At 42.1% G+C, this 24515-nt stretch overlaps 1 protein-coding gene across 1 annotated transcript in view; it reads left to right on the top strand.

Annotated features, from left to right (window-relative positions):
* Positions 1-24515, top strand: part of TCP11L1 (t-complex 11 like 1) — a 969080-nt gene that overhangs the window by 683146 nt on the left and 261419 nt on the right. The window contains exon 8 of the mRNA XM_044059530.1: positions 18321-18502. Within this exon, the coding sequence (XP_043915465.1) occupies positions 18321-18502 (182 nt within the window). The remainder of the gene's footprint in view (positions 1-18320; positions 18503-24515) is intronic.

Here is a 24515-nt window from a genome sequence, read left to right as displayed (position 1 = left end):
CGAGGGGGCCAGTGTGTCTTCGGCTCTGTTTTGGTTGGAGCACACTTTCCTCTCATGTCCGAGAGCTTCGGCTCCGACACCAATCCCCGTGCCAGATCCGAGGGTGTTAACCACGGAGCCCAGAGAGATCGGTTCACCCTCGGCTTTCGACGTGGTGGAGGGGGTCCTCTTGAGAGGTTGGAGACCCCCTGATCTTTCTTCGGATCCCACCCCCACTCCCTTGCAGCTGGGCTCGTCTTCCATCATCCAGTCCCAGGGACAGCCTGCGTTGACACCCCAGCCCGTTCCACTGGTGGAACACGACCCTGTTGGTGAGCCCCCCTCGGACAGTCCCACCAAGGAGGCCCCTCACAAATGTAAGTGTAAGAGGAGGCACTTGGACTCCCCTGAGTCCCTCACGGAGGACACCGATTTGGTGGAATGGGACTGTTCCCTCAGGTCACCCCCCCGAGGACGTCTCCTTTGGAGACATTATGGAAATGCTTTGCCTAAAGGGGGGGCGGTCAGCCCAAAAACCTTCCTCGGACGAGTCTGTGTTCCTGCAGGCATTTGACGCAGACCTGTATACCTCTTGGGTGTTCCCTCTGGCCGACTCCCTGGTTGACCTCATCACTACTAGGGCATGGAAGGAACCGGGTACTGTAGAGCCAATCCCCAGGAGTCCAGATAAGATTCTTAGTCCCCCTGTGGATAGGATGGCTTGGAGTAAGGGTTCCCCAGTGGATGCCATGGTGGTGGCGGCAGCCACCAAGATGGAACTTGCCCAGGATAGTTCCTCGATCCATCCCCCTGATAAGGAGTCTTGGATGATGGATCGTATTGGGAAGCGGATGTTTGCTTCAGCTACCTTTTCCATAAGGACGCTGAATTATTTGGCCCATGTAATTAGACTTCAGCGGGATCTGGTGAAAGAATACACTGAGTCTCCCCCTGAGTCCATGTCGGCCGAGGACAAACGGACTTTCTTGGCTCGCATGGCCACTCTGAAATCTGTTTTAAACACGTTTGTGCGGCTATTTTCCCATACCACGGTGGGGGGCGCTAGAGCCAGCGGGTCCAGCATCGTCTTAAGGTGTCACGCCTGGCTCCGGCTTTGTGATTTTGCAGAACCTTTCAAGGCGTCCTACGTGAACGCACCCTTCAGTTCTACCCTGTTTGGGAAAACCGTCCGCGCCACATTAGTTCAGAGCAAGAAAGACGGGAAGATGCTGTCTGCCGTTGGAGTCCGCTTTTCGGCTCTTCAAAGGTCCTTTTCCAGGAACCAGAGAGGACAAAAGAAGATGTGGTTCCGAAAGTCTCACCAGTCCCATTACACTCCGGACCCTTCGTCCTTCAGAGGCAGAGGGGGACAAGGTGGACGCCGGCCCAGAGGCAGGGGGGGGCTGAAAAATTTTGGGTTGCGGGAACCTTTTTCTGACCGACCCATGCAGCAGCCCTGAGGGGTTGCCCAACTGCTCCTCTCTGGAGGCAGTCAGGGGGCGTTTTTCGAAGCACCTGGCCCAATGGGAGTCAATTACAACAGACCGCTGGGTGCTTCGAATAATATCCAGAGGTTACGCAATCCCTTTCATAAACCTGCCTCCTCAGTCGAGGCGCCTCCCCGATGTTCCACCCAGTCAGAAGGAGGCTGCAGCTTTAGAGGTAAAAAAGCTGCTAGCAAAAAGAGCCATCCAACACATCCCCCCAGGCCAATCCGGATTAGGCAATTACTCCAAGTTCTTTTTGGTGCCAAAAAAGATGGCGGACTTAAGGCCGATCCTCGACCTTTCAGCAGTGAACTTCTTCATTGCCAAGGAGAAATTCCAGATGGTCACGCTTCAATCCATTCTGCCCCTGCTGCAGGAGAAGGACTGGATGTGCTCCATAGACCTCAAGGATGCGTACTATCACATTCTCATGGACAGGCAATCCAGGAGGTTCCTCGGCTTTCGGCTAGGGGCCAGTCATTGCCAGTTCAGGGTCCTACCCTTCGGCCTCACCACAGCCCCCAGGGTGTTCACCAAGGTCATGGCAGTTGTAGCAGCCCACCTGAGACTTCAGGGAATACAGGTTTTTCCCTACCTAGATGACTGGCTCCTTACCGCCCCCACCAGGCATCTACTCTGCTTAGCCAGGGATTGCTTCCTACTTCTAGCATCCCGATTGGGGATCACCGTAAACTTGAAGAAGTCATCCCTTCAACCAGTTCAAGTCTTGGAGTTCATAGGGGCCAGAATAGACACGCTTCAGACCAAGGCCTTCTTGACATCAGACAGACTTCACAGTTTGACCTTACACGTTTTAGCCCTTCATCAGTCACCTGCCCCATCAGCGGAGTCAGTCCTCAGAACTTTAGGGTCCATGGCAGCAGTGGTCTGGTACATCAACAAACAGGAGAGGACTAGGTCTTACCCTCTTTGCCTAGAGGCCATGAGAGTTTGGGACTGGGCGATATCCACCAACCGTCTTTTAGCAATGCACATTCCGGATTGGTCCAACATTCTAGCGGACAGACTGAGTCGAACTATCCTCTCACCTTACGAGTGGTTTCTGAATCCCTTAGTAGCGAAACAGATCTTCAGCAAGTGGGGTCAGCCTTGCTGCGATCTCTTCATGTCGCCTTCCAATGCGAAGTGCAGCGAGTTTTTCGCTCTAATTCCCCCTCCGGGGGAAAGCCCCAGAGACGCTCTAGTTCATGCTTGGCCGCCTGGTCTTCTTTATGCTTATCCTCCTCTTTCGTTGATAACAAAAATTTTACAGAAAGCTCGTCGGTTGGGGAACAAGATTATCCTCATGGCCCCATTCTGGCCTCGTCAAGCCTGGTTCCTGTGCCTACGGTCTCATCTTATAGCTCCTCTCTTGATCTTGGATCCCATCCCGGATCTGATATCTCATCCTTCGGGATTGATACCTCTGAATCTGGTCGATCTCAAGCTCTCAGCTTGGTTGATCCAGTTCCATTAGTTGCTAGGACTCCCGGTATCTCATCTGCAGTCAGATCTATCCTGGTAGCGGCGCATAAGCCTTCTACCAGGAAGGTTTGTAATAGTAAATGGAAGCGGTTTTCCATTTGGGCGTCTCGTAGGAATTTAGACCCTTTCACTGCTCCCATCCCAGCAGTGCTCGATTTCCTATCTCATATTTTTCAGCAAGGAGCCAGTTCTTCTACTGTAAAGGTTCGAATGGCTGCCATCTCCCATTTTCACATTGGGGACAATCTCAATCCCCCCGCGTCCACCAAGATTTGCAAGACCTTTTTGAAAGTTACATTCCTCTTGAGACCTCCTACTAGGAACCCCATCCCTCCATGGGATCTAACTTTGGTCCTTCAGGCTCTGACTGGACCTCCTTTTAAACCTGCAGCTTCTGTTGATTTGAAATTCTTGTTCTGGAAAAGTGTCTTTTTGGTAGCGATTACCTCAGCTAGAAGGGTGTTGGAACTTCAGGCCCTCTGTATTAAAGCCCCGTATCTTGTTTTCCATAAGGACAGGGTCTCTCTCAAGACTAACCCTTCCTTTCTACCTAAAGTGGCCTCCGAAGCGAACATCAATCAGTCCATTAATCTCCCAGTTTTTTCCCTAACTATCAAAACAAAGGGGAGTACAAACTTCATTTGTTAGATGTTCATAGACAGTTACGTTTTTATTTACACAGAACAGCTGCATTCCGCAAGTCTGATCAGCTCTTTGTTTCCTTTGCAAAACCCTTCTTAGGTAAGCCTTTGTCGAAGGTAACTCTGGCCAGATGGATTTCAAATTGCATTCTGCCCACATACAAACTATCTGGCCTGCCAGAGCCTACAGGGGTTCATGCTCATTCTACCCAATCTATGGCTACTTCTGCTGCATTCTGGTCGAGAGTTCCCTTGGATGACATTTGCTCTGCGGCTACTTAGGTGTCCTCTCATACCTTTATCTCTCACTAGAAATTGGATTTAGTATCTGGAGGTAGGGCAGCCTTTGCCTCTGCAGTGCTCCGGAATGTCCTTCCTTGAGGACCTCCTAAGTTTTTGGTAGCTGGGGACTCTGTCCCACAGGTTGATGATCAAATGAAGTTACCTACTTCAGATAAAGAAGTTATGTACTCACCATAACGTTCCATCTGAGTAGGTAACTTAATTTGTCAGCAACCGACCCTTCCTCCTTCCCACTAACCTGGTTCTTTGATTACCTGAAACCTAGGATGGTTTCTCAGGTCATTTGTTAATCCTTAGGTTAGGATTATTCAGGTTGTTGTTTTGTTGTTGTGAGGTTATATAGTTGGGAAAACGCGATCTGAGGATTGAAAGGAGGTAGCAGGGTATTGTGGTTAAGGGGGAGGAGCTTGGAGCTCGGATCTCTAGCTTGGAAAGCTGCCGGCTCGGATCCGATACCCACAGGTTGCTGACATATGAAGTTACCTACTCAGATGGAACGTTTTGGTGAGTACATAACTTCTTTTTTCTCTAGTTGGTAGATCAGGTATCTCTCAACCCATGTCTCCCCTTTTCCTTCCAGTCCCTACTCAGTCTGTAACTGCAGATGCCTTGGACTTTGCTTGGGGAGCTGTTTCTAAGGGGGTAAAAGTTTAGAGTCTGTGGAACAAGCAGGGCAGACTGAAAGCATATATGTGTCAAAGAAATTGTGGCTCTAATAAATGCCCTCAAACCTCTAAACCATCTTTGAGTTCAAAGCCCTGTGCTATTAATCAAAGACAACATCACAGTAATGGGTAGTGCTTTGGGTTTTGGAAAGAAGTGGGTTCCATAAATATATTAGAGGCAGCAACTTGGTCTTCTGTGCACATTTTCACAAGGCATTGCAATTTTGATAATTTCTCTAGGTCCAGAGTAGGTTGTTTATTTTATTTGTATTTGTGTACTGGGGTAGGGCACTGTCCCCATAAAACTTTTTCAGACTCAACGTGGGAGTGCTGTCTGGTTAAGCAAATTGCTCAGAGTCACGGAGTTAGGCAGTGGAGGCCGAGGGAATCAAACCTTGCATCACTGGACCACAGGAAACAGATTAACAGCTTCTTAATCCCCTGAGCCAACTTTTTGATAGGACTGTTCTCCAGGGGTTCATAGACTCTGATCTTTCTTAGCCAACCTTTCTCTCTAAGCTGTGGTACTCCACCAATATTGCCTAGGCTATTACAGCCGTGATCTAATGATGAACATGGTAAAGTTGTGTAAATATTCTTGGTATAAAATTATATGCTGAAGTAGATCACTCATATTGTAGGAACATCCTCCCTCTTTCCCCCTTGCTTTATTATTGTTTTATGCCAGGGTGCAAATATTTTTCCCTTTCCCATGGTTCTAGCATGTTTGTAGCATGTACTTAGCTGACAGGGCTCTAGCCTCCCTTACTCTGAGGAAAGAAAGCTTTGGTACCATAACCACTGATTTTATACCACTTTCCTCGAGCTGTTCAACGGTTAGAGTGCAGGGAAGGTACCCTTAAAGTTTGGAAGCTGGCTGGTTGTCATATTCATGGCGTGACATAACCTGCATAGCTTTGGCTACTGCAGCAATGATTTATTCGAGCAGCTGTTATATTAATTTTACGTGTACAACTTCTTTTAGTGGTATATCAACAAGCGAGGGGAGGGTACTCAATAATCGCCCTTATACTCAGAAGCTGTGAGTGTGTGGGAATAGCCATTTTCTTATTGCCATCCACATCTCTGGGGAGTCCAGTTCCGGGAGCAGGTGTTGCTGATACCCAAGCAGTGATCTCTCAGTGCTTCTGTGCAAGAGAACATCATCTAAAAAAAGTGGTGGGGAAGGAACCTGCTTTGAAATGTTTGGACTTCCCATCCAAAACAAAGTGCAGTTTTCTTTCCCCCATGCCATTGCTGGGAAAACTCTCAAGAGAGACATTACAAATGTCCAGATGGACTCCTGTGTGTGCTTTTGCTCCATTTCCTCAAATGACAAGGCTCATGTGGAAGGCAGAACTTTAAGCCATTCTCAGAGCTGTTTACTGGCCCCAGCTGATCTCTTTCCCTAGTGTGTCTCATCTGTTGGAAAAGCACACGTTCTCAAGTCCCATGAGAACACTGCTGTCCTATCCATCACATAGGTGTCATTGAGTTACTACTCACTGAGGCTCTGCACTTAGCTTTTCTACTTCTTTCAATTGCAGGTAATCTGTTTTTTTTCCAAATAATGGTTAAAAAAAACTCAGAACATGGAAGAAACACTTCGCAGTGTGAGCTAATCTCAAGGACCTAGATCTCTCTTTGCTCCTATTCCTGCTCTGTTCATTATTTAACAGATATTTTCACAACTGTGTTAAATGATATCCCCATGAACTGCATCTAATTTTTCACAAAGGGCACCAATGTAGTTCCTTAACTTCTATGAAAGTTGACAAAGCCTTCATCAAAGGCATCAGGTTGCTGAGAACTCCACTAACAAATTCAGTACCTTCTTGGAATTTCATTCTTGAAAAAACAATAGTTTCCTTTGAGCATTATGGTACCAGAGAGTCAAAATGAATCGCATGAAAGGCGCTATTTTTGTATATTCAGCTAGGAGGAGTTCTGACCTTCATGCTCCTTCTGCTAAACCACCATATCTCATATTTCATTCATACAAAATTTCTCTCAGAACTAATCCAGCCTTTATGCCTGAAGTTTTGTCAAGTTTAAACCAATTCATACATCTGCCTTTATTTTTTCCAGCCTAGAGGAGTAGTTGCTACACTGTATGGTTGTTCTTTTGCTAACTGACATATTATGTGAATAGAATGGTGTCCAGTTATAAAACATGATAAGCCTTTTGTTTTCTTTTACCTCTTGTGTTTCTGCCATAAAGTTTCCAAATTTACGTTTGCTAGATGGCTGCTAAATTGTTGAAAGTTTTACATAACTTACAGGGCCAGTGTTAGCATTTTGGGGGCCCCCAGCAATTCTCAAGTTTGTGGGCCCCCTAGGCACTTCAGTCAAACTATCACATGTCACTGCCACCCCTCAGAAGCAGTCTTTTAGTTCATGCTGCAAACTTTTAGCAGTATTATGTACAGACTTACCAGTAGCTACAATGCTCTTAGAGTATGCCAGATGTATGTAACACACTATATTCACCCATCTCACAATATAATACATTATAGCAACTCTATGCATAGATCTGGTCTTAGGTGAAATGCTTTCTATAGGCTCTAAAGTGTATTTTACTTTTTTTCTTTTTACATAATCTTTCCATCCAGTGATGACTTGAAAAGAAATTATGATTAAGGAATAAAATAATTTGTTGCTGTTCAGCTTAACTTCTCCTTGCTTCCTTTCAGCACACCTTTCCTGACCAAGACGGCACAAATAACCATTTAGGAAATAACTCGGATAATCCAAGAAACTATAGGGTTATAGGTTTTCTGGAATGCATTTTCGAGCATTTTCCCAACCTTCTAATCCAGTAGTGTCCTAAACAAAAACATGAGCAAGAAAATAATTATTTTTCGTTCAAGAAAGATATGTTGTATGTCTGGAATTTTCCTGACTGCACAAAAGTAAGTTTTGAGATCAAATATTACACAAAAAACATTTAGGAATGCTTCTGTTACTTGTAGCAGAATGTTTTCCTACTACAAGTAGCTGTTACACTGCTGTGTTAGGGTAGGTTGGGTCCCATCTGTTGCAGGAGGCTTGAGCTTTCACTAGTAATGCATCTTTAATCATCTTACTTTATTATTTCATTACCACAAACCTACTTTTAAGTCCACTAATCTGATGCACATCGCACACGTAAATGCACACATGAAAAAAAAGTAGTATCTGCCCACAGTAACAGTGGAAGTCTAGCATATAAATACTTTATGTATACGTTCAAAATAATTACCAGTATAGTATCGGCATAGTTTAGGATGCAATGCACAGGAAAACATTTTATTGAATAAGTGGAAATGCTTGATGTTTTCTGTTTTATGTCATCTGTGGGCTTCATGATAATGTTTTCCAGTAATACTCAATATTTGAGAACCTTTTTCATGGAGGTACGCTTGTGAATATATAGCATAGTGGTAGATTTGGTATATTTTAAGAATACAGATAATCTGACCAGCGAAAGGATTTAAAGCTGGGGCACCTGTATTCTTAGTGCCCTTGGATAGTTTTAAAATGGCTTGTCAGCAGAGGATGAAGCATTGTCCAGCCCAGGAAATGGACAAAAGCAATATAGAATGTATTCTTAAAGAAGAAGAAGAAAAAAATCCTCCCTTACAGGAGCAAACCACTATCCCACCATTCATGGAGGGTATGGTGTACTGTTCTGGCGACAATACCCAAATGTAAATAAAGGAACAAGGAAGTGATATTTTTGGAGAAAGTCAAACACAAATTAACAGAAAGATTTCAAGTACAGGAAGGCGTGAATTGCAGTAACAGTGTAAATGAGATGGATGTGGATTTTCTGACCAAGAAATAAAAAATGAGTCTGGGATGCAGTGGCCACTCAGTGATGCAAACATAATTCAGACAAAAGGGATCTTGAATTAACAATTTAGGGGTGGGACACACTTTTAGGTTAGGGAGAGGATTCAGAAGAGATAGAGAAACAATTCCTTACCAAAGGGTGGTAGGCAGGCAAAATGGTGTGCTATATAAGCTTCCTTGAAAAAAAAAAGAATAAATGAGTGAGACAGCGGTTTTTTTAAATTCTGCTCATTAAAGTGTTACAAAGCAAAAAACGTTCAACCAGCAAACATCTTAGCACTTGGTCTCATTTACACTGCTGGAAGTTTCCATTCCTCACTACAAGCTGTCTGTACTCCTCTTCTCACCTCCAGTCTGTCAAGAATAATCTTCACCTCCAGTCTGTCAAGAATAATCTGCTCACTGTTCCTGAACTTCCCTCTTAACACCTCTTCAAGCATATCCATTCTAATATGTTTTGACTGTCCTCCATGTCTCCCTCCACAGATCAATCCTATTCTTACCCCATCCTTCAAGGTGGCCATTGTCCAGTCCACACAGCCTGTTCTGTCAATAGCCAAATTCCCAGCTCCCCCATTTAGTCTAGAAGTCCACATTCTCTGATCATCCTTTTGTACTACTCTATGCTCACCTTCTAGTGTCATATGTCATAGTCAGTTTGTTTCTTTTCCACATGTTGAAAGTTTGATTTCTGTCCTTTCTTCCTTACTTACTCTGAATCATACAGTAGTTTTTGTTTGCTTCCCATGTATCTCCCCTGATATTTATCCTGAGAAGGTGCTGTAGGTGGTCTCACAATTCACTTACCTTGCCATTCCTATGATTTTATGATCCTGTGATCAGTTGTAGAACAGCCTTTCTGATGTTTTCAACTTCAAGTTTATTAATATTAAGAAACTGCCATAAATCCTGCTTTCCTACCTTAAACCTTTTATTTACCAGTTCATCCTCCTTATCCAGTGACAGGTCGGACATTATTACATGTCAAAAAAAAAAAAAAAGTTATTTTCCTGGCTGCTGCAGCCAATCAGGTCCTGTACGTCACTGAAGTGGACCTAATTGAGAGCAGCTTACAGGCATGTTAAAAAAAAAGGAGGTAAACAGTTTGCAGTCACGCAGTGATGTTACTGAGCCGTGTGGATGTCCACAAGGTGCTTTGCTGAGCAACGAGCGGAGGGGACAGAGAAACTCGCAGCTGCTGCATGGGGGCCCTTGTTCGCTGGGATGTAATCGGGGGCTCCCCGCGGGTTTCGCGGGTGCCTAACGCCGGCTATGATAACTTAATAAACTTGTTGGTTTATGAGTACTTTGTGATGTCGCATTATTATTATTTTAGTCAGCTCTGGTCACATACTCACTTTTTAATTCTGCTATGCCAAGTATAATAAACCATGGTCATGGGTTACTAAGTCATTCTGCCAGAACTTCATCTACCTTGGTAGCCTTTTTCAGAAATACAATCTGTGTTTGTGCAGTGAGTACATAGTCTTACTGAATGCCCCTGTAAAACATTTTAAGCTGGATTTCTTCCAGATCAGCATGTAGGTTTTGGGCTGCTGTTGTCAAATGCATTGTCTCTGAGGGTTCCAGCTTCCACCCCGTAAGAAGATCCTAGGGTTCTGTCTTGCCAGTTACAGAGAAAGACTCCACACTTATCAGATACAAAGGGTTCCAGCTTCCACCCCATAAGAAGATCCTAGGGTTCTGTCTTGCCAGTTACAGAGAAAGACTCCACACTTATCAGATACAAAGGTTACATGCTTGATCTGAAAGAATGGGCCCGTTCTCTGTAATGACCCTGTTTGTGGCCAAGAAGGTCTTGCATGTCTCATGGGTGTGTGTGTGTGTGTGTGTGTGTGTGTGTGTACAATTTTTCTCTTTTTCTCTGTCCTTCAGTGTGGCTGAATTCAAACTTTACTCTGGAGACTGAGACGAGTGCATACATTGTGGGATATGGGGGAGAAACTAATATCCTAGGAGTGTTCGGGTTGCCAAGTGGTCCTGATATCTGCAGCTTTAGTCCTGTCTTTTACAGAGGATAAACCCATTCTTACAGCTCTAACATTATGGTAAATACAACGTTTTCATTTATCTGCCTACCAGAGAGAATGTTCTAGGCTTTTATTTAAATCTAGGCTGCTAGCAGTATAAACAAATGTCCTGTCCACTATACCAGTGCACTAGCTAGTCAGAGTCTGTGTTTTTTTTGTATTAAACATGGGGAATAGATTTTTTCAGACGTCTCAATTAAAATAACATAATTTTCTCTAGGCATCTAACGTTCCAGTGTCATGTAAACCACAACTCTAGTGTGTGCACAAATTTAAGTTCAGTTTTGTTTCACTTCATATGTCAGCTACTTCTTCATATTGGACTTTGAATGACTGTCACTAATATGCTCTGCTGCTGTCATAGTTTCGCTCTTCACTCTTTCAGTTCTTTCATCGCTTCACCCATCTCTCTCTCCTTTCTTACTTCTCCAGTGTTTTCTGTCAGTTGTCACTAAAATATGCTTATTGATGCTGTGCTACTGCTGTCCACAATTCTCTTCCTGCATTTTTTATTTCTGAAAAGTTTTCTGTCTTCCTTACATAACCCTGCATCTGTGAGACAAAGCAAAATTTGTCTCTCTTTTTGGACTTACTTTTAATGTTCATCTAATTTAAAAAACTGTGGTCTTCTTTTTAAAACTGTACAAATGGGAATGTCATGGGGCCTTAGTTAACACAAATATAATTATTTGCATTATCATATTGACTTATAAAAATTGTGTGTAGCAGAGTGACTTAGTGTTGCAGGGAGCTGATGAGAAAGAAGCTGGAGTGAGATTAAATGTAGTTTACATTTAGTTTATCATTTTTTGTACAACACATTATTTGGAAGTGTTTGCAGGTGATCTCACTGGAACCGGGGATGATACTGCTCTTCTAGAGGTCAATGAAAAGCAGCAATGCGAGTACTTAAGTCTTGTGTGATATTAAGTATTAAAAGAGAGCCCGATATCAGATGCTGAGTTTCTGTCAGTGTCATTACGTCCATTTTACTTGCCGTGAGAATTTCTACAATTATGTATTCATCTGAAAGCAAACACTACTTTTGCCGCAAATATTGTTTTTGAGGTAATACAAAAATTCCAGAGGATTTCACCTGAGGTGCCAAATTTTATATTGGGTGACTTTAATCATGGGTCTCTTAAAAAGACACTTGTTAATTTTTCAATATGTTTCTTGTCCAACAAGGCGAGATAAGACTATAGACCATTGCTATGGGTTGATAAAAGGTGCATATAAAGCATTCTCATTACCTCCTTTGGGTTTGGCTGATCGTGACTATGTGCATTTATTTGCAACATATAAAACAGTTTTGAAGAGGGATATAAAGATTTGGAATGAAGAGTGAGTATGGCATCTACAGGAATGTTATGACTATACTGATTGGTACATGTGTAAGCTGTCTTGTGACAATGATTTGGGCAGTTTTGTTGATGTGATATAGTAGGGATATGATTGTACCATGTAAGCAAGTTAAAGTTTACCTAAATAAGTGATGGGTAGACAAATCCGTTAAGTCTAGTATAAAGAAAAAGGCTTTTAAGGATGAAAATATGTTTGAATTGCATACAGCCACTAAAGCATTGAAAATAGAAGTTTTAAGAGCAAAACAAAAATATAAAACTGAGTTAGAGGGTAAGATGGCTGCATATAATCTTGGATTTGTATGGTCTAGTATGAAGATTGTAACAGGTATTCAGAAGTCAAATAATAGTGGCCAGATCATCTTGGTTGTGATACCAACTTTGATTTTGCCAATGCCCTTAATTCTTTTTTCAATCATTGTGATAGTTTTGAATTTAGTAATGATGTACATGATTTGAAGCAACAACTTATAGATAATCAGTATTGTAATATAGATCAAAAAGAGGTAGAAAAGGCATTTCTTTCAGTAGAGTTAAGGAAAAGTGGCAGACCTGATAATCTTTGTAGCCATGTACTTAAAACTTGTGCTAGAAAGTTAAGTTTTGTCTTTCATTTTATTTTTAATAGAGCATTACAGACACAGCATGTACCTAAGGTTTGGAAAGATGTTGTGGTAGTTCCAATTTTGAAATGTTCAAAAAATCTTAATTTCAGCCTATAGCTCTTAACATCAGTTGTAATGAAAACTTTTGAAAGGTTGATAAAGATAGAAATTTAAAGAAAACAGAGCATGTGCTCGAGCCTGTGTAGTTTGCCTATAGGCCACGTAGAGGTGTAGAGGATGCAACAGTTACTTTAACTTACTTGTTAAACATCAGGAAAATAACGGGTCACATGTCTGCGTTTTGTTGGTTGATTTTTCTTCTGCCTTTAATACGATTCCAACCACATGTTTTGATTGGCAAATTGCAAGAACAGTTTGATTTGGGCAGTAATCTGATGGGCTGGATTCTAGATTTTTTGACTAATAGAACGCAAAGAGTTAGAGTAAGTAAACTTTGATCTAGTATATTGTTCAACCCGAGTTTCAAAAGGATGTTTTGTTTATTCTTTATACAAACATTTAGGAGTATGCATGAAAATAGAACCATTTTGAAATATGCAGATGATGCTGTTGTAATTCGTTAGCATAAAGATAATGAGAATAGTCATGGTCAGATTACTACTGATTTTTGTTAAATGGTGTGCTTGAGTCTTCTCGTCAGTTAAATGCATCTAAAAGGTAAAGATATGATAATTGATTTTAGAAAACATGCACATATGATGCAACAGTTATAAAGGGGTTAGTTGGCTGAATGTGTACAATCTTATAAATATCTTGGGACAATTATAGATTCAAAGTTGAATTTTGAGGAAAAGTGTGAAGCTGTGTGTAGAAGATGACATCAGAGTGTTTTGTTTGGGAAAACTGCCCCAACTACGCACAGATAAAAAAAATTATGTTATTATACAGTGCTTTCATTGAATCATCGTCATCAGACCTATTTTTCCCATTTGTCTACATGGGGACAGGGTATCATGTTAACTGTCACCGTCTCTCTGTTCAAGGTTGCCACACACCTGCCATCTTCAACACTCATGCCTGACTGTCAGCGATCTTCTTTCCCACAGTTCATCCACCTCTTTGCTGGACTTCCTCATTTCCTCTTACCTTCTTCCTGTCTGTTCCAAATCTTCTTCACCAGATTGTCTTCTGTTTTTCAGCATGTCTGAACCACTGTAAGCTGTTCTCTTTGATCTTTTCTGCAGTTGGAGTTACGTTGGCTTCTGCTCTTATGTCCTTATTTCTTAGTCTGTCCAAGGTTTCTGTGCCATACAGTAGTACTGGTCACACCACTGATCTTGTACACCTTACTTTTCAGCTTCTTTGGTATTCTTCTTTCATGGACTACACCTGAGACACTATGACAGTTGGCTGCAACCCCGCTGATTCTAGCTTTGACCTCTTCATTCAGACATCCGTTCTCCTCAACCACCCCTTCCAGATACTTGAAGCTCTTTATCTGTTCCACTGTCTTCCCTTCTATCTCAATTCTTAGCTTCTTCGGATTTCCCCAGTTTGCTGCTATTACCACGGTCTTATCTGTGCTTAGTTTCATCCCATGTTCCTTCAGTTTTGCATTCCATTCCCCTATCCTTTGCTGACGTTCTTGCTCAGAGTCTGCCTGTAATGCCACATCATCTACATTTAGCAACTTTGTTAATCTGCCCCCTCCAACTTGTTTGCTAACGTAATCCATCACCAGTAGTGATAGTAGTAGTGTAGTAACAGCAGTGCGCCCAGAACTGAACTTCGTGCACACCCACTCCCACTGGGAAGCCCTCTGTGAGACTGAACACTGTTCATAATTGAGTCCTTGTACATAGCCTGCACTAATTCTACCAATGTTTCTGGGACTTTGAACCACCTCAGTAACTCCCAAATCAGCTTTCTTGGGACCTTGTCATATGCTTTCTCCAAGTCTAGGAATACCCAGTTGGACTCATTCCTCATCTCTAGCTTTTTCTCAACTGTCTGTCTCACTACAGGCATCAGGCCAGTTGTGCTGCATCCAGATCAGAATCCGAACTGCTCATTTCTCATCTTACTTTCTACTATTCTCCATATCTGTTTACCAGTCACTCTTTCTAGAACTTTTATGCAATGTGATAGGACCTTATCTGAGCCTGCTGCTTTCCCTGACTTCATTTTCCTTAATGCTATCGGTACTTCTTCTAGGATGGGCTCCTCTTCTTCTGTCACCATAGGCTGTTTCTGGGGCAGTACAACTTTACAGCTTCTGTGGAGTTTTCTTCATTCAGAAGCTGCTGCAAATGCTCCTTCCATCTGTCTTTGATGTCCTGTGGATTGTTGAGCAGGTTGTTGCTGGCATCCCTTATGGAGGTTGTCTGACTGTCTTGTTTATCTTTCTGTCTTTGCCTTGCAACCTGATATAGTTTGTGCCAGCTACTGAGTCATTTTCCAGAAGCTGGTAGAGTGCGTAGAGTGCCTTTGATATCCTATTCTTTGCTATTGCATCTCCTTTCTTAGCTTCTTTGTTAGCCAACCAGTATTCCTTCCTAGCCTGGTTGGTCTTTTCTATCTCCCACTTTTTCCTGCACTCCTTCTTTCTTTTGGTGACTTCCTGGTCTTCTGCATTCACCACCAACTTTCCTTGTGTACCTTATTTTCACATCTGGTTCAGACACATATCTGTTCTGTAGTCCTCACACATGGTATTTTAAGGCACTGCCATTCTTCTTCAACTCCACCTTTTTCCTCCTTTTCTTGGGGTGCTAGAGCCCTGAGTAATTCCTTGAAATGTTGCACTTTCTCTCCAGTTAACATCCAGGTCTTCAACCTGGTCTGTGTTGACCTTTGAGCCTTCTCTGACCACTGATTGCAGCTGATTGTGGCAACCAGTGGTTTATGCTGTGGACTGACTACTGTTTCACTGGGGATGACTTTGCAATCACTGATTCTACCCCAGTGACCTTTCCTTACTAGAAGGAAGTCTACCTGAGTTTCATGTTGGCCACTCTTGTGTGTAATCTTGTGACTGTTTCTTTCTGAACCATGCTTGGGCTACTATCAAGCCATTTGCCAGACAGAAGTCTAGATTGGCCTCTCCTCCTTTATTCTTGTTGGTCCACCCATGTGGACCCAGGCAGTCCTTATCATCTTGTTCTGTCTGTCCCAATATGTGCATTCAAGTCGCCCATTATCATTACCAATTCCTTTTGTCCTGCTTTATCTATCAGATCCTACAGCTGCTGTCTGAATGCACTCTTTTCCTCGCTTTCATAACCCTGCTGTGGATCATAGGCAGAGATTATGAATACTGCACTATCATTACACTGGAGTCTGATTGCCATGAGTTTGTCACTAATTCTGATGGTATTCCTCACTGCCTTCTGAAGCCTCTCTGTCACCACAATTCCCACGCCATTTCTAGTCTATTCCCCTCCTGAGTAGTAGATTCTGGATCCCAAGCCAAGTGGCTTCACTGCATTGCCCTTCCATCTTGTCTCTTGGATACATAAGATATCCAGCCTCCTCTGTAGTATCATGTCATCCGCTTCCAAGCTGTGTCCTGTCAAAGAACCTACATTAAGTGTAGCAATACTCTGTTATTATTTGGCAGGTTGATTGGTTTTGCATCCAGCTTTCATTCAACAGAGCTATCCCAGGTAACCCAGGCTGGGCAACTAGACACTGTTGGGCCAATAGCCTATTTACCCAGGGCTGCTGGGCTTTATGGTGGGCACACACTGGCTAATAGGGGCACATACACCCCATCCCACTGTTAGCATGGGTTCCCAGCATAGGTTGGAGGAGGCTGGGTCCTCAACCCACTTATCACTGTTAACTACCCATGCCCTTTCTGGCAACATTAGTCAACCTGATTAGATCACCTAGAGCCATATTTTACACTGTGAAGTGGCTAGCACTTTAATGGCTAAGGCACACTGTCTGTGATCCATGTTCTCATATCTTGAGGTTATTGTGCAGAACAGTAGATTCCCAAAGCGGTTGGTCTGTACAACTCTTCCCCCAGTAGGGCACACGTTGAATCTGTGCTACTGCCTACAGCTCCATTCATTGGTGAGTTTGAGGTGGAAACACTGAGCATGTTTTTCGGAGGTGGGAGGAATCCTACAGAAATGGGAAGAACATGCAACCTCCAAACTGGCATTGGTCAGAGGTCAGGATCGAACCTTATGCATGGGAGGCAAAGACCTTGACCATTATGCCAATTGGTTTGATTGAATCAATTCTCTCATTTTCTTTGGTAGCATGGTATGTATATTTGTTTATGAAAAATAAGAATTCATTGAATCGGATTGTGAAATGGTCTAGTAAGTTGATTGGAGAACAACTATTGAACATTATGTCTCTATTCTAGAAGACTGGAAAAATGACTGGTTCAGTTTTGAAGGAAGTTTTGCATCTATTATACGTTGAATTTCAACTTCTTTCACCTAGAAGAAGGTATTTGCTCCCAATATGTAAAACAAAGCAGTAAAAATTAATAACAAATATGTTCAATTTAAAGAGTAATCTGCATTTGTAGTATGTTCAAGTCACAGCTTTTTGTCTGATTGAAAATTTCTGTTTTGAAATGGAAAATAAGCAGGCATAATGATAGCACTTTAAATTAGTAAAGATGTGCAATATAGGATGTAGAAATGTGCAGTATAGGATGTAAACTCCCTGTCTTTAAAAGTGTTGTCTTTGAATTTTTTTTTAAAATGCGGATATGTTATATGTTTAAATGTACGTTTTGTGACCAACACTAACTCTGTGACTGTAAACTAAATTTACCTAAGGGTGCAAATAAAGGAACTGAACCGAACTGCAGAAGTTGTAGAACCGTCATAAAGCTGGACCACTAATATCTTTGAAATTTGTATATGGGACATAGTTAGACTTTATGTATGGCCAGCAGTAAAAGCAGAATTATGGGACACACTGGAACAAAGGATTTGATCCAGACTTTGACACCACTTGTGATTTGGTTGATAATTCCTGGTTGCTGGTGGGCCAGTGAGGAAAGGGAGGAAGGATTGAGTGCCCTCAGTGACTTAACATCACAGGAAAAAGAGTTAAGATAGTAGTCATTCATGTAGAAGCTTGAGTAGTAGAGAAAGTGATAAGCTATTTCTGAAGGGATAAAGCATGTACAACATTTAGAGGTCCTTAAGCTAGCATATTCTTTGCACAGAAGAATATTATAAGTTAGAATGGCAGCCTTATGTTGCATACACAGGGCACTGGCTCAGTTTGGCTTGCCAGCAGTGTATCACACCCAGTCTTCCTGGTTTAGAACAATCACTCACCCTTTGCCATCATGAGAAACATACTATCCACGGAAATGACCACATTTCCCAGACATATCTGCCATTATGGAAGTGGATGTCCCATGGCGCACAGCTCATTGGGGTTAAAATAGTGAAGCATATGGAAATAGGAAGGGCCACACTGATTTGCCCTAAATAGACCCACACTGGAGCTCAGTGAGCAAAAAGAGGAGGTCTACAAGGAGTATAAGGAATACCAAGTTGAAAAAAAATTACCCAAGTGTGATTGAACCAGCTGAAGCAAATCTGTGAAAGTAACTTCTTTAGTTACTAATATGTGGTAGAGAGGGACAGGTGCTTAGAGGGACATTAACAAAAATGATGAGTAAATGGAATCAACTGTCTGTGAATGTGGTTGAAGTGAAGGCTGTGTACTTGTTTTTCACTTGTATGAGGTAGAAAATATGAAATGAACACAACAAACAAAACGTTTGCTAGAACTAGGAAGCAGAAAATTCATTCCGTGCTTAATATGTAATGGAGAATGTACTAACTGACCAGCCCTCTGAATTTTTGTATTCTGAGTCTTTTAGTGACATTCATTTGCCCCCTCTGCCCTTGTAAATATAATGTAGGAAAAAAATCTTGACTAATATATTTTTTTTCTAGACTCTCTTAATGGATCAAAGTCGCTTTGTAGAAATAAAGACTGAACTGGATCAACTAACCATTGTTGCTGCTGTCTTGTTGGTTTCATACAATGTGGTAGGGACTGCATTATCTGGACTTCCTGGATTCATGGACAGACTGAAGAAGAATATAAGGGTTTTACTACCAGCAATATATTCTCCGTAAGTTGTACTAAATATTTGTATCTTGCATAAGTTCATGTCATAACTGTCTGAAACACATCATCTTCTGGACATTTAATTTCGATTCTAGTAATTGCTGTTCCACGGCATTCATCCATATTTTGAGATACTTTACACAGACTTTTAACATAGTATATTTGCAGCACATCTCAGGCTGTCGGGCTTTTTGGATACGTGTTAATAAAAAACAAACCGTGTTTAATATGTTGCTTTTATGTTAATAATGTGCCCCATCAATAGTGTTGTTAAAATCTTGAAAAGTCGTGTCTTCATTCTTAGATGCTGCACTTTAAATTTGACAGTCCAGGCCAACATGAAGGGACTCTGGCTGACAAAGTTCACAGACGATTGCAAGTTGGGAACTATTATTAACTCCCCAAGTGATGTTGACATCCTACAGAAAGAGCTCAATGAGACTAACGACTGGTGTCAGAACCATGGCCTTAAGCTCAATGCCAAAAAATGTGTCGTCATCCCCGGTTCCCTTGAATTGCCACATTGATGGTAGTCCACTGAACACAGAAGGCATTATAAGAGATCTGGGAACACAGATTGACAGCAACCTCTCTTTTGATCACCACATTGCTACTGTAGTCAGAAAGTACTTCTATGTGGCACATCTCATTACTAAGGGTTTTGCATCCAGGAAGAAAAAGGTCATAGTCTCCCTCTACTCTTCCCTCATTAGGTCAGTCATAGAGTACAATGCCCCATTTGGCATGTACCTCACTTGACACCTGCAACAACTGGAGAGGCCACAAAAGTACCTCACAGAGGATCCTAGGTCTTAAACACTTGTCCTATATGGACAGACTCAAAAAACTCCATCTAGTCTCTGTCTCATATCCCGTACTTAGAGGTGATCTCTGCTTGACTTAGAAAGCCATGTCTGATCCAGCTCTATTATAAGTTCTACATCTAAAGAAATCCCAATCCCTCCGCACCACACGCTCCAGAGATCTCAACCTCATTACTACAATCGCCAGTGAACGAAGTTGAAGTGTAGGAAGCACCAAAGCAGAGTCCACAATTGTAGAAAGTTGTAAAATCCAAAATAGTTTATTTACACTCGATAACGTGTCCATGTTTAATTCCGTGTTCAACCACGACCTGATGTTGAAATTATTGTCAAGATTAGTTGAACTCCGTTCTCTAGGTACTGTGCGTTCCACACACTGTCCCTGTTCATTTTGTAAGGATCCGTGCCCCTCAGGCTGTTGTTGTTCGCCACTGTAAATGTGGGTAGGCGATGCAGAAACCCTCGTACGTCCGCTGGAGTTGGTATTGGTCACACTGTCGACCTTCTCCGATAAGCGGTCCAAACGAATGTTAATTAAGTTTAGAAGTTGGGTCAAGTTGCCCTGCGATAGGTCCTGGTCATTCTTGGTTCATCAGTTTTTGTTACTTTTTTGTTTTCATTACTACAATCAACAGAACATGCTGGAGGACGGGTTCATAACCCAGAGGCTGCCCATGCTATGGAATAGACTTCCCATACATGTCAAGCAGAGCACCTCACTGGCCCTCTTCAAGAGAAATCTTGATGAGTGGATGGGAAATAGAAAATTCACCCTGGGGATCACTCCAGTGGCTCTACTCGACAGAGGCACTAGGAACTAAGGTAGGGTGGCACGATGCCAGGGTAATCCTATGGGCTAGGCTTGTAAAGGCTCCAGGGTCATTAGTCTAGTACACACCTATGAATCTATGACACCCTTTAATTCTTGAAATAGTAATTCCAGTCATTGCATATCAAAAGTGTGCTTATTGTACACAAGGTACAAAACAGAAAATGATGTCTAAAGCTTCACCAGCTTCAGTGTTATTTTTGGAGTAGTAACTTATCTTAAGTATTCATATTATTTTAGTCTTCAAAGCAGTATATAACTTTTAAAGTGAGACTTAAGCTAACAAATGGCTCTGGACTGATTGCTAGTAGTCATGGTGGTGCCAAGGTATGCTCTAATTTTCAGAACTCTGAAGCATTCTGTGCTTCATGCGTGGATTTGAATTCTACCGGCTATCCTTTCTACCTCTGTGTATTTTTATAATTTAGTTGGAGGTTACATGGTAGATCACAGTTCTTCAATTTTTTTATTTTAAGAATCCATTTTCCTGTTTTCTTGTTAATAAGAATGAAAGAGTGATATTATGTGCACACAGGCATGCATATTATTAACTTTTCTTTAGTTCATTGGTGACAAGTTTGACCATCTGAGCTAGGCGCATTTTTATTGTACAGCAACAAATAAAAACTTCACATTAACAAAAAAGCACTGAAGGTTATACCACAGCATTCATAACATGATTCTGATAATTGAGCAGTATGTCATGATATCGAGAGGACAGTTCATATCAATAGTGATCATAAGTGGTCCCAAGTCCTTAACAGTTGGGTCTACTCTTAGGGGTGTATTGTCTATGTTCTAATTCCCTGAGTTTGCCAGATGGCTGTCACACCTGTTGTTAGTTTGTGGAAAGCCCTCTCGGAGAATGTTGTTGTTTTTGTGGATTGTGTGATTGCACCAAGCTTGCTGTCCTCCACAAATCTGGACAGCCAGAGGCCTTTGACATTAGCTTTGACTTCCAAAAATTAGATGCCAAAAATGAGTGGCCCAATCATCAAGTCCTGAGGGTCTCTTGCTAATGACTGACCTTTTTGTAGAGGTAGGTCACATGAAAGCAGGATAGTGGAATCCTATCTGTGAGCTATTTTGCTATTCAGTGGATGGCATAAGGATTTACTCGTGGTTTTGTGAGTTTCCTGACCATATCCAAATTAAGACAGTAAAAATCCAGAAAGGGCACTAAAAAAAACGTCCGGAATCTCGACCAGGCTAAAAGACCAACTTTATTTAAAAACCTTTCAACAGTTCGTTAAAGCATTAATGTATTGCAGCATTGTCATCACCACAGACTTCTTCAGATGTATGAATATAGCAGCAGCAAAAAAGTATGTAAATTTAACCACCACCACAAACTACCAATGGGATGAAATTCTAAATTATTCAATTAACTCACTCATTTGTCCTCTAAAAACATTTTTTAAAAGGAACACTGTATACACTTTGTAAATAAAAATATAAATGTTAATGTAAATAAAACTCTAAATGTTTTTTAAATAATCTGTAAATTCAAATTAGAAAAGGAAGACCAAAATAGTTTAAATGCATTAAAAATCATCCTGAAGCTCCATCTGGTGTCTAAAAAAGATACAACTACTAAAAGTTCAAATTAAATGTTATAGGGCGGCCACAGTGGTGCAGTGGTTAGCATTGCCGCCTCACAGCAAGAGGTTCTCCAGTTCGATCCTCGGCTGGGGTGCTTTCTGTGCGGAGTCTGCGTGTCCTCCCTTTGGTTACGTGGTTTTCCTCCGGGTGCTCCGGTTTCCTCCCACATCCCGAAGACATGCTGTAGGTGGATTGGACACTCTAAATTGGCCCTAGGTGTGAGTGTGTGTGTGTGTGTGTGTGTGTGTGTGTGTGTGTGTGTGTGTGTGTGTGTGTGTGTGTGTGTGTGTGTGTGTGTGTGTGTGTGTGTGTGTGTGTGTGTGTGTGTGCCTTCTGTGGAAGGTTGGGCACCGGGCTGGCAACTCAACACCATAAAACTCCACTGCCAATCATGAGCAGACAAGGTGATCTGCTGTTGGCGACCCCTAACCTGGAAAAGAAGAAGATTAAAAACTTTCAAGAATATTCAAAGCTTCCATAAAACTATTTACTTTATTCATTTCCCTAGAAGTCTGACTTCACAAGTAATAAAACCTACTGGTTAAATATTTTTAATACGACATACAAAATGCACAAGGACATTATAAAGTGCACACAGTGTTCTTTTTAAAACTAGTTTTTTTAGAGGCCAAATGATTACTTTGAGTTAATTGAATAATATGGTAATAAGTTAATGCATTAATATATTGTTAAAAGTTTTTTAAATAAAGTTGGTCTTTTAGCCCAGTAAAGCGTCCGAATCATCATCCTGGTTTTTTTTGTTTGTTTTTTTTGTGCCCTTTCAGGACTTTTTTCTGGATTTTAGTGATTTTGGGCACTATCCAAATTAAGACAGTGTTGAATACTTTTGCCAAGTCAAGATAGCCAATGTGTATCTTTTTACTGTTGTCCACAGCTTTGGTGACTTTCTCGAAAAAGTCCATTAGTTGAGTAGGCATGATTACCTTTGACGAAATCAAACTGTGTTGAATCCAGTTTCTGAAGCTTTCCTGTGCCTTTATAATATCCATGATAATTCTTTCCATGCCTTTCCTTATGCGACTAGACAGACTTATGGGTCTGTAGTTACCCAGTACAGTAAATGGCCTGTCCTTGTGCAGATGGATAATTGTTGCAGTCCTCCATTTATTAGTCATGAAGCCAGTTAGGAGTCCAAAGTTGAACGGTAATTTTAGAGGGCTCAATATGTCATGTTTCATGCTGTTCAGTAGGTATCTCTGGATTTTATCTGGGCCCATAGATGGAGTATTTTTTGCCCTGGAGAGTGCATTGAGGACTTGTTCACAGTGATAGTGGGGGGTATAGTTGAGGGTATATCTTGAGAGGTGTCGGGAGGGAATGCAGGGTAAATTGGAGCAAAATTTATCAAACTGTGTATCCTCTGGTTTCATATAGGTGTTTCTGTATCCAATTAGTTCAGCCCATTGTTATGAATTACCTTTGAGGTTGGGGATTTAGCTGAAGGCAGGTTTGCAATCACTTACCTGAATGTCAGTTAGTCGAACAGATGAGTGTCAAAATCACGATTTCCAAGGGGTAGGAAACTGAATCAATTGTGGTCAACCACGTTTAGTCGAGTTGCATGGTGCACTCGACCTTTCAGCAGGCAACGTACCGAGACTTCACGCTTCATTGAGGAACAGGGAATTAGACCAGTTCCTCACTGTAGTATGATCTCGGAGTTGGTATATTTAATTTGCAGGGTGTGTGTGTGGGGGGGCATAGCCCCCCTGTAAAATAGTAGAATTAACGTACCGTTGAATGTAGAGTTCAGCTGTACGTTACTGTGCATAGCAGGAGGTGAGTGACATCCCCTCCTGCTATGTTAAATACATCGAACCATGGAGTTCAATGTATTCAGATGTTCATCTGGTTACACTGCTGCAGGCATCACAGTTGGGCTATCCTGCCGTCAGGCGGTCCCACAGTCGGCCAGAGTTCCAAATTCTTGGTCTGGCGTCAGTTGCTGTCGCTTCTTCCCTGACGTCAGTGCACCAGGGGTATACAAGAGGCATCCAACGCCATTTTCTTCAGTCTTTCTTGCCGCGCGCTGCCCAAAGCAGAAGCAGTTCGCAAGTGCCAGTCGGCCGACTCCTGAGATATTCAAATCGAATTTCAGACCGAAGTCTTCAATAAAACTAAGTACCCCGTTGGGGAACCTTTTCTTGCCTCAGTCCGATGTCAGAAAAAGTTAACAATTGCATTTCTTGTGGAAAGCAAATACCTCATAAGGACTTTCATTCTTATTGCATTCATTGCCTAGGCCCAGACCACAACTTCACAGGTTGTCGGTTTTGTGCTAGGTTTAACAAACGTACTATTAAACGTCAGTTTGATTTCACCCGACATTATTTTGGTAGGAAATTTAATTATACCATGCCGTCGGAGCAACTGACGACCGGAATGCATAAAAAAATGCAAAGATAAAGACAGGCAGCCGAGATCCAAACCAGACTCCGAGGCCTCTGCTAGGCCAGTCGCCGGTTCTCCGGTTTTCAGTGAGGCGCCTACGTAGCCCCTGACTACCGCTGATTTAGAACCCCAGCCGGCATCCGATTCCCAAGCGGAGATTGCTAGGCCTCCACAACCTTTACCTTTACGCCCTTCCGACTCCATGGCTGAAGGAGATTCCGGTGCAGTTGAAATGCCTTCAGTTGCAGAAGGTGTCTTCAGACCGACTACACTCACTATTAAATCCTATGTAAAGCTGAAAACCCCTTTAAAAACAAAGAAGACTGTACAGCAGTCTCCAGTACAAGGCC

Source organism: Protopterus annectens, chromosome 17.part0, assembly GCF_019279795.1.
Source record: "Protopterus annectens isolate FY-2018-M chromosome 17.part0, PAN1.0, whole genome shotgun sequence".
Taxonomy (NCBI): Eukaryota; Metazoa; Chordata; order Ceratodontiformes; family Protopteridae; genus Protopterus; species Protopterus annectens.
Note: the sequence above shows the minus strand (reverse complement) of the source record. Positions and strands in the feature narration are given on the sequence as shown.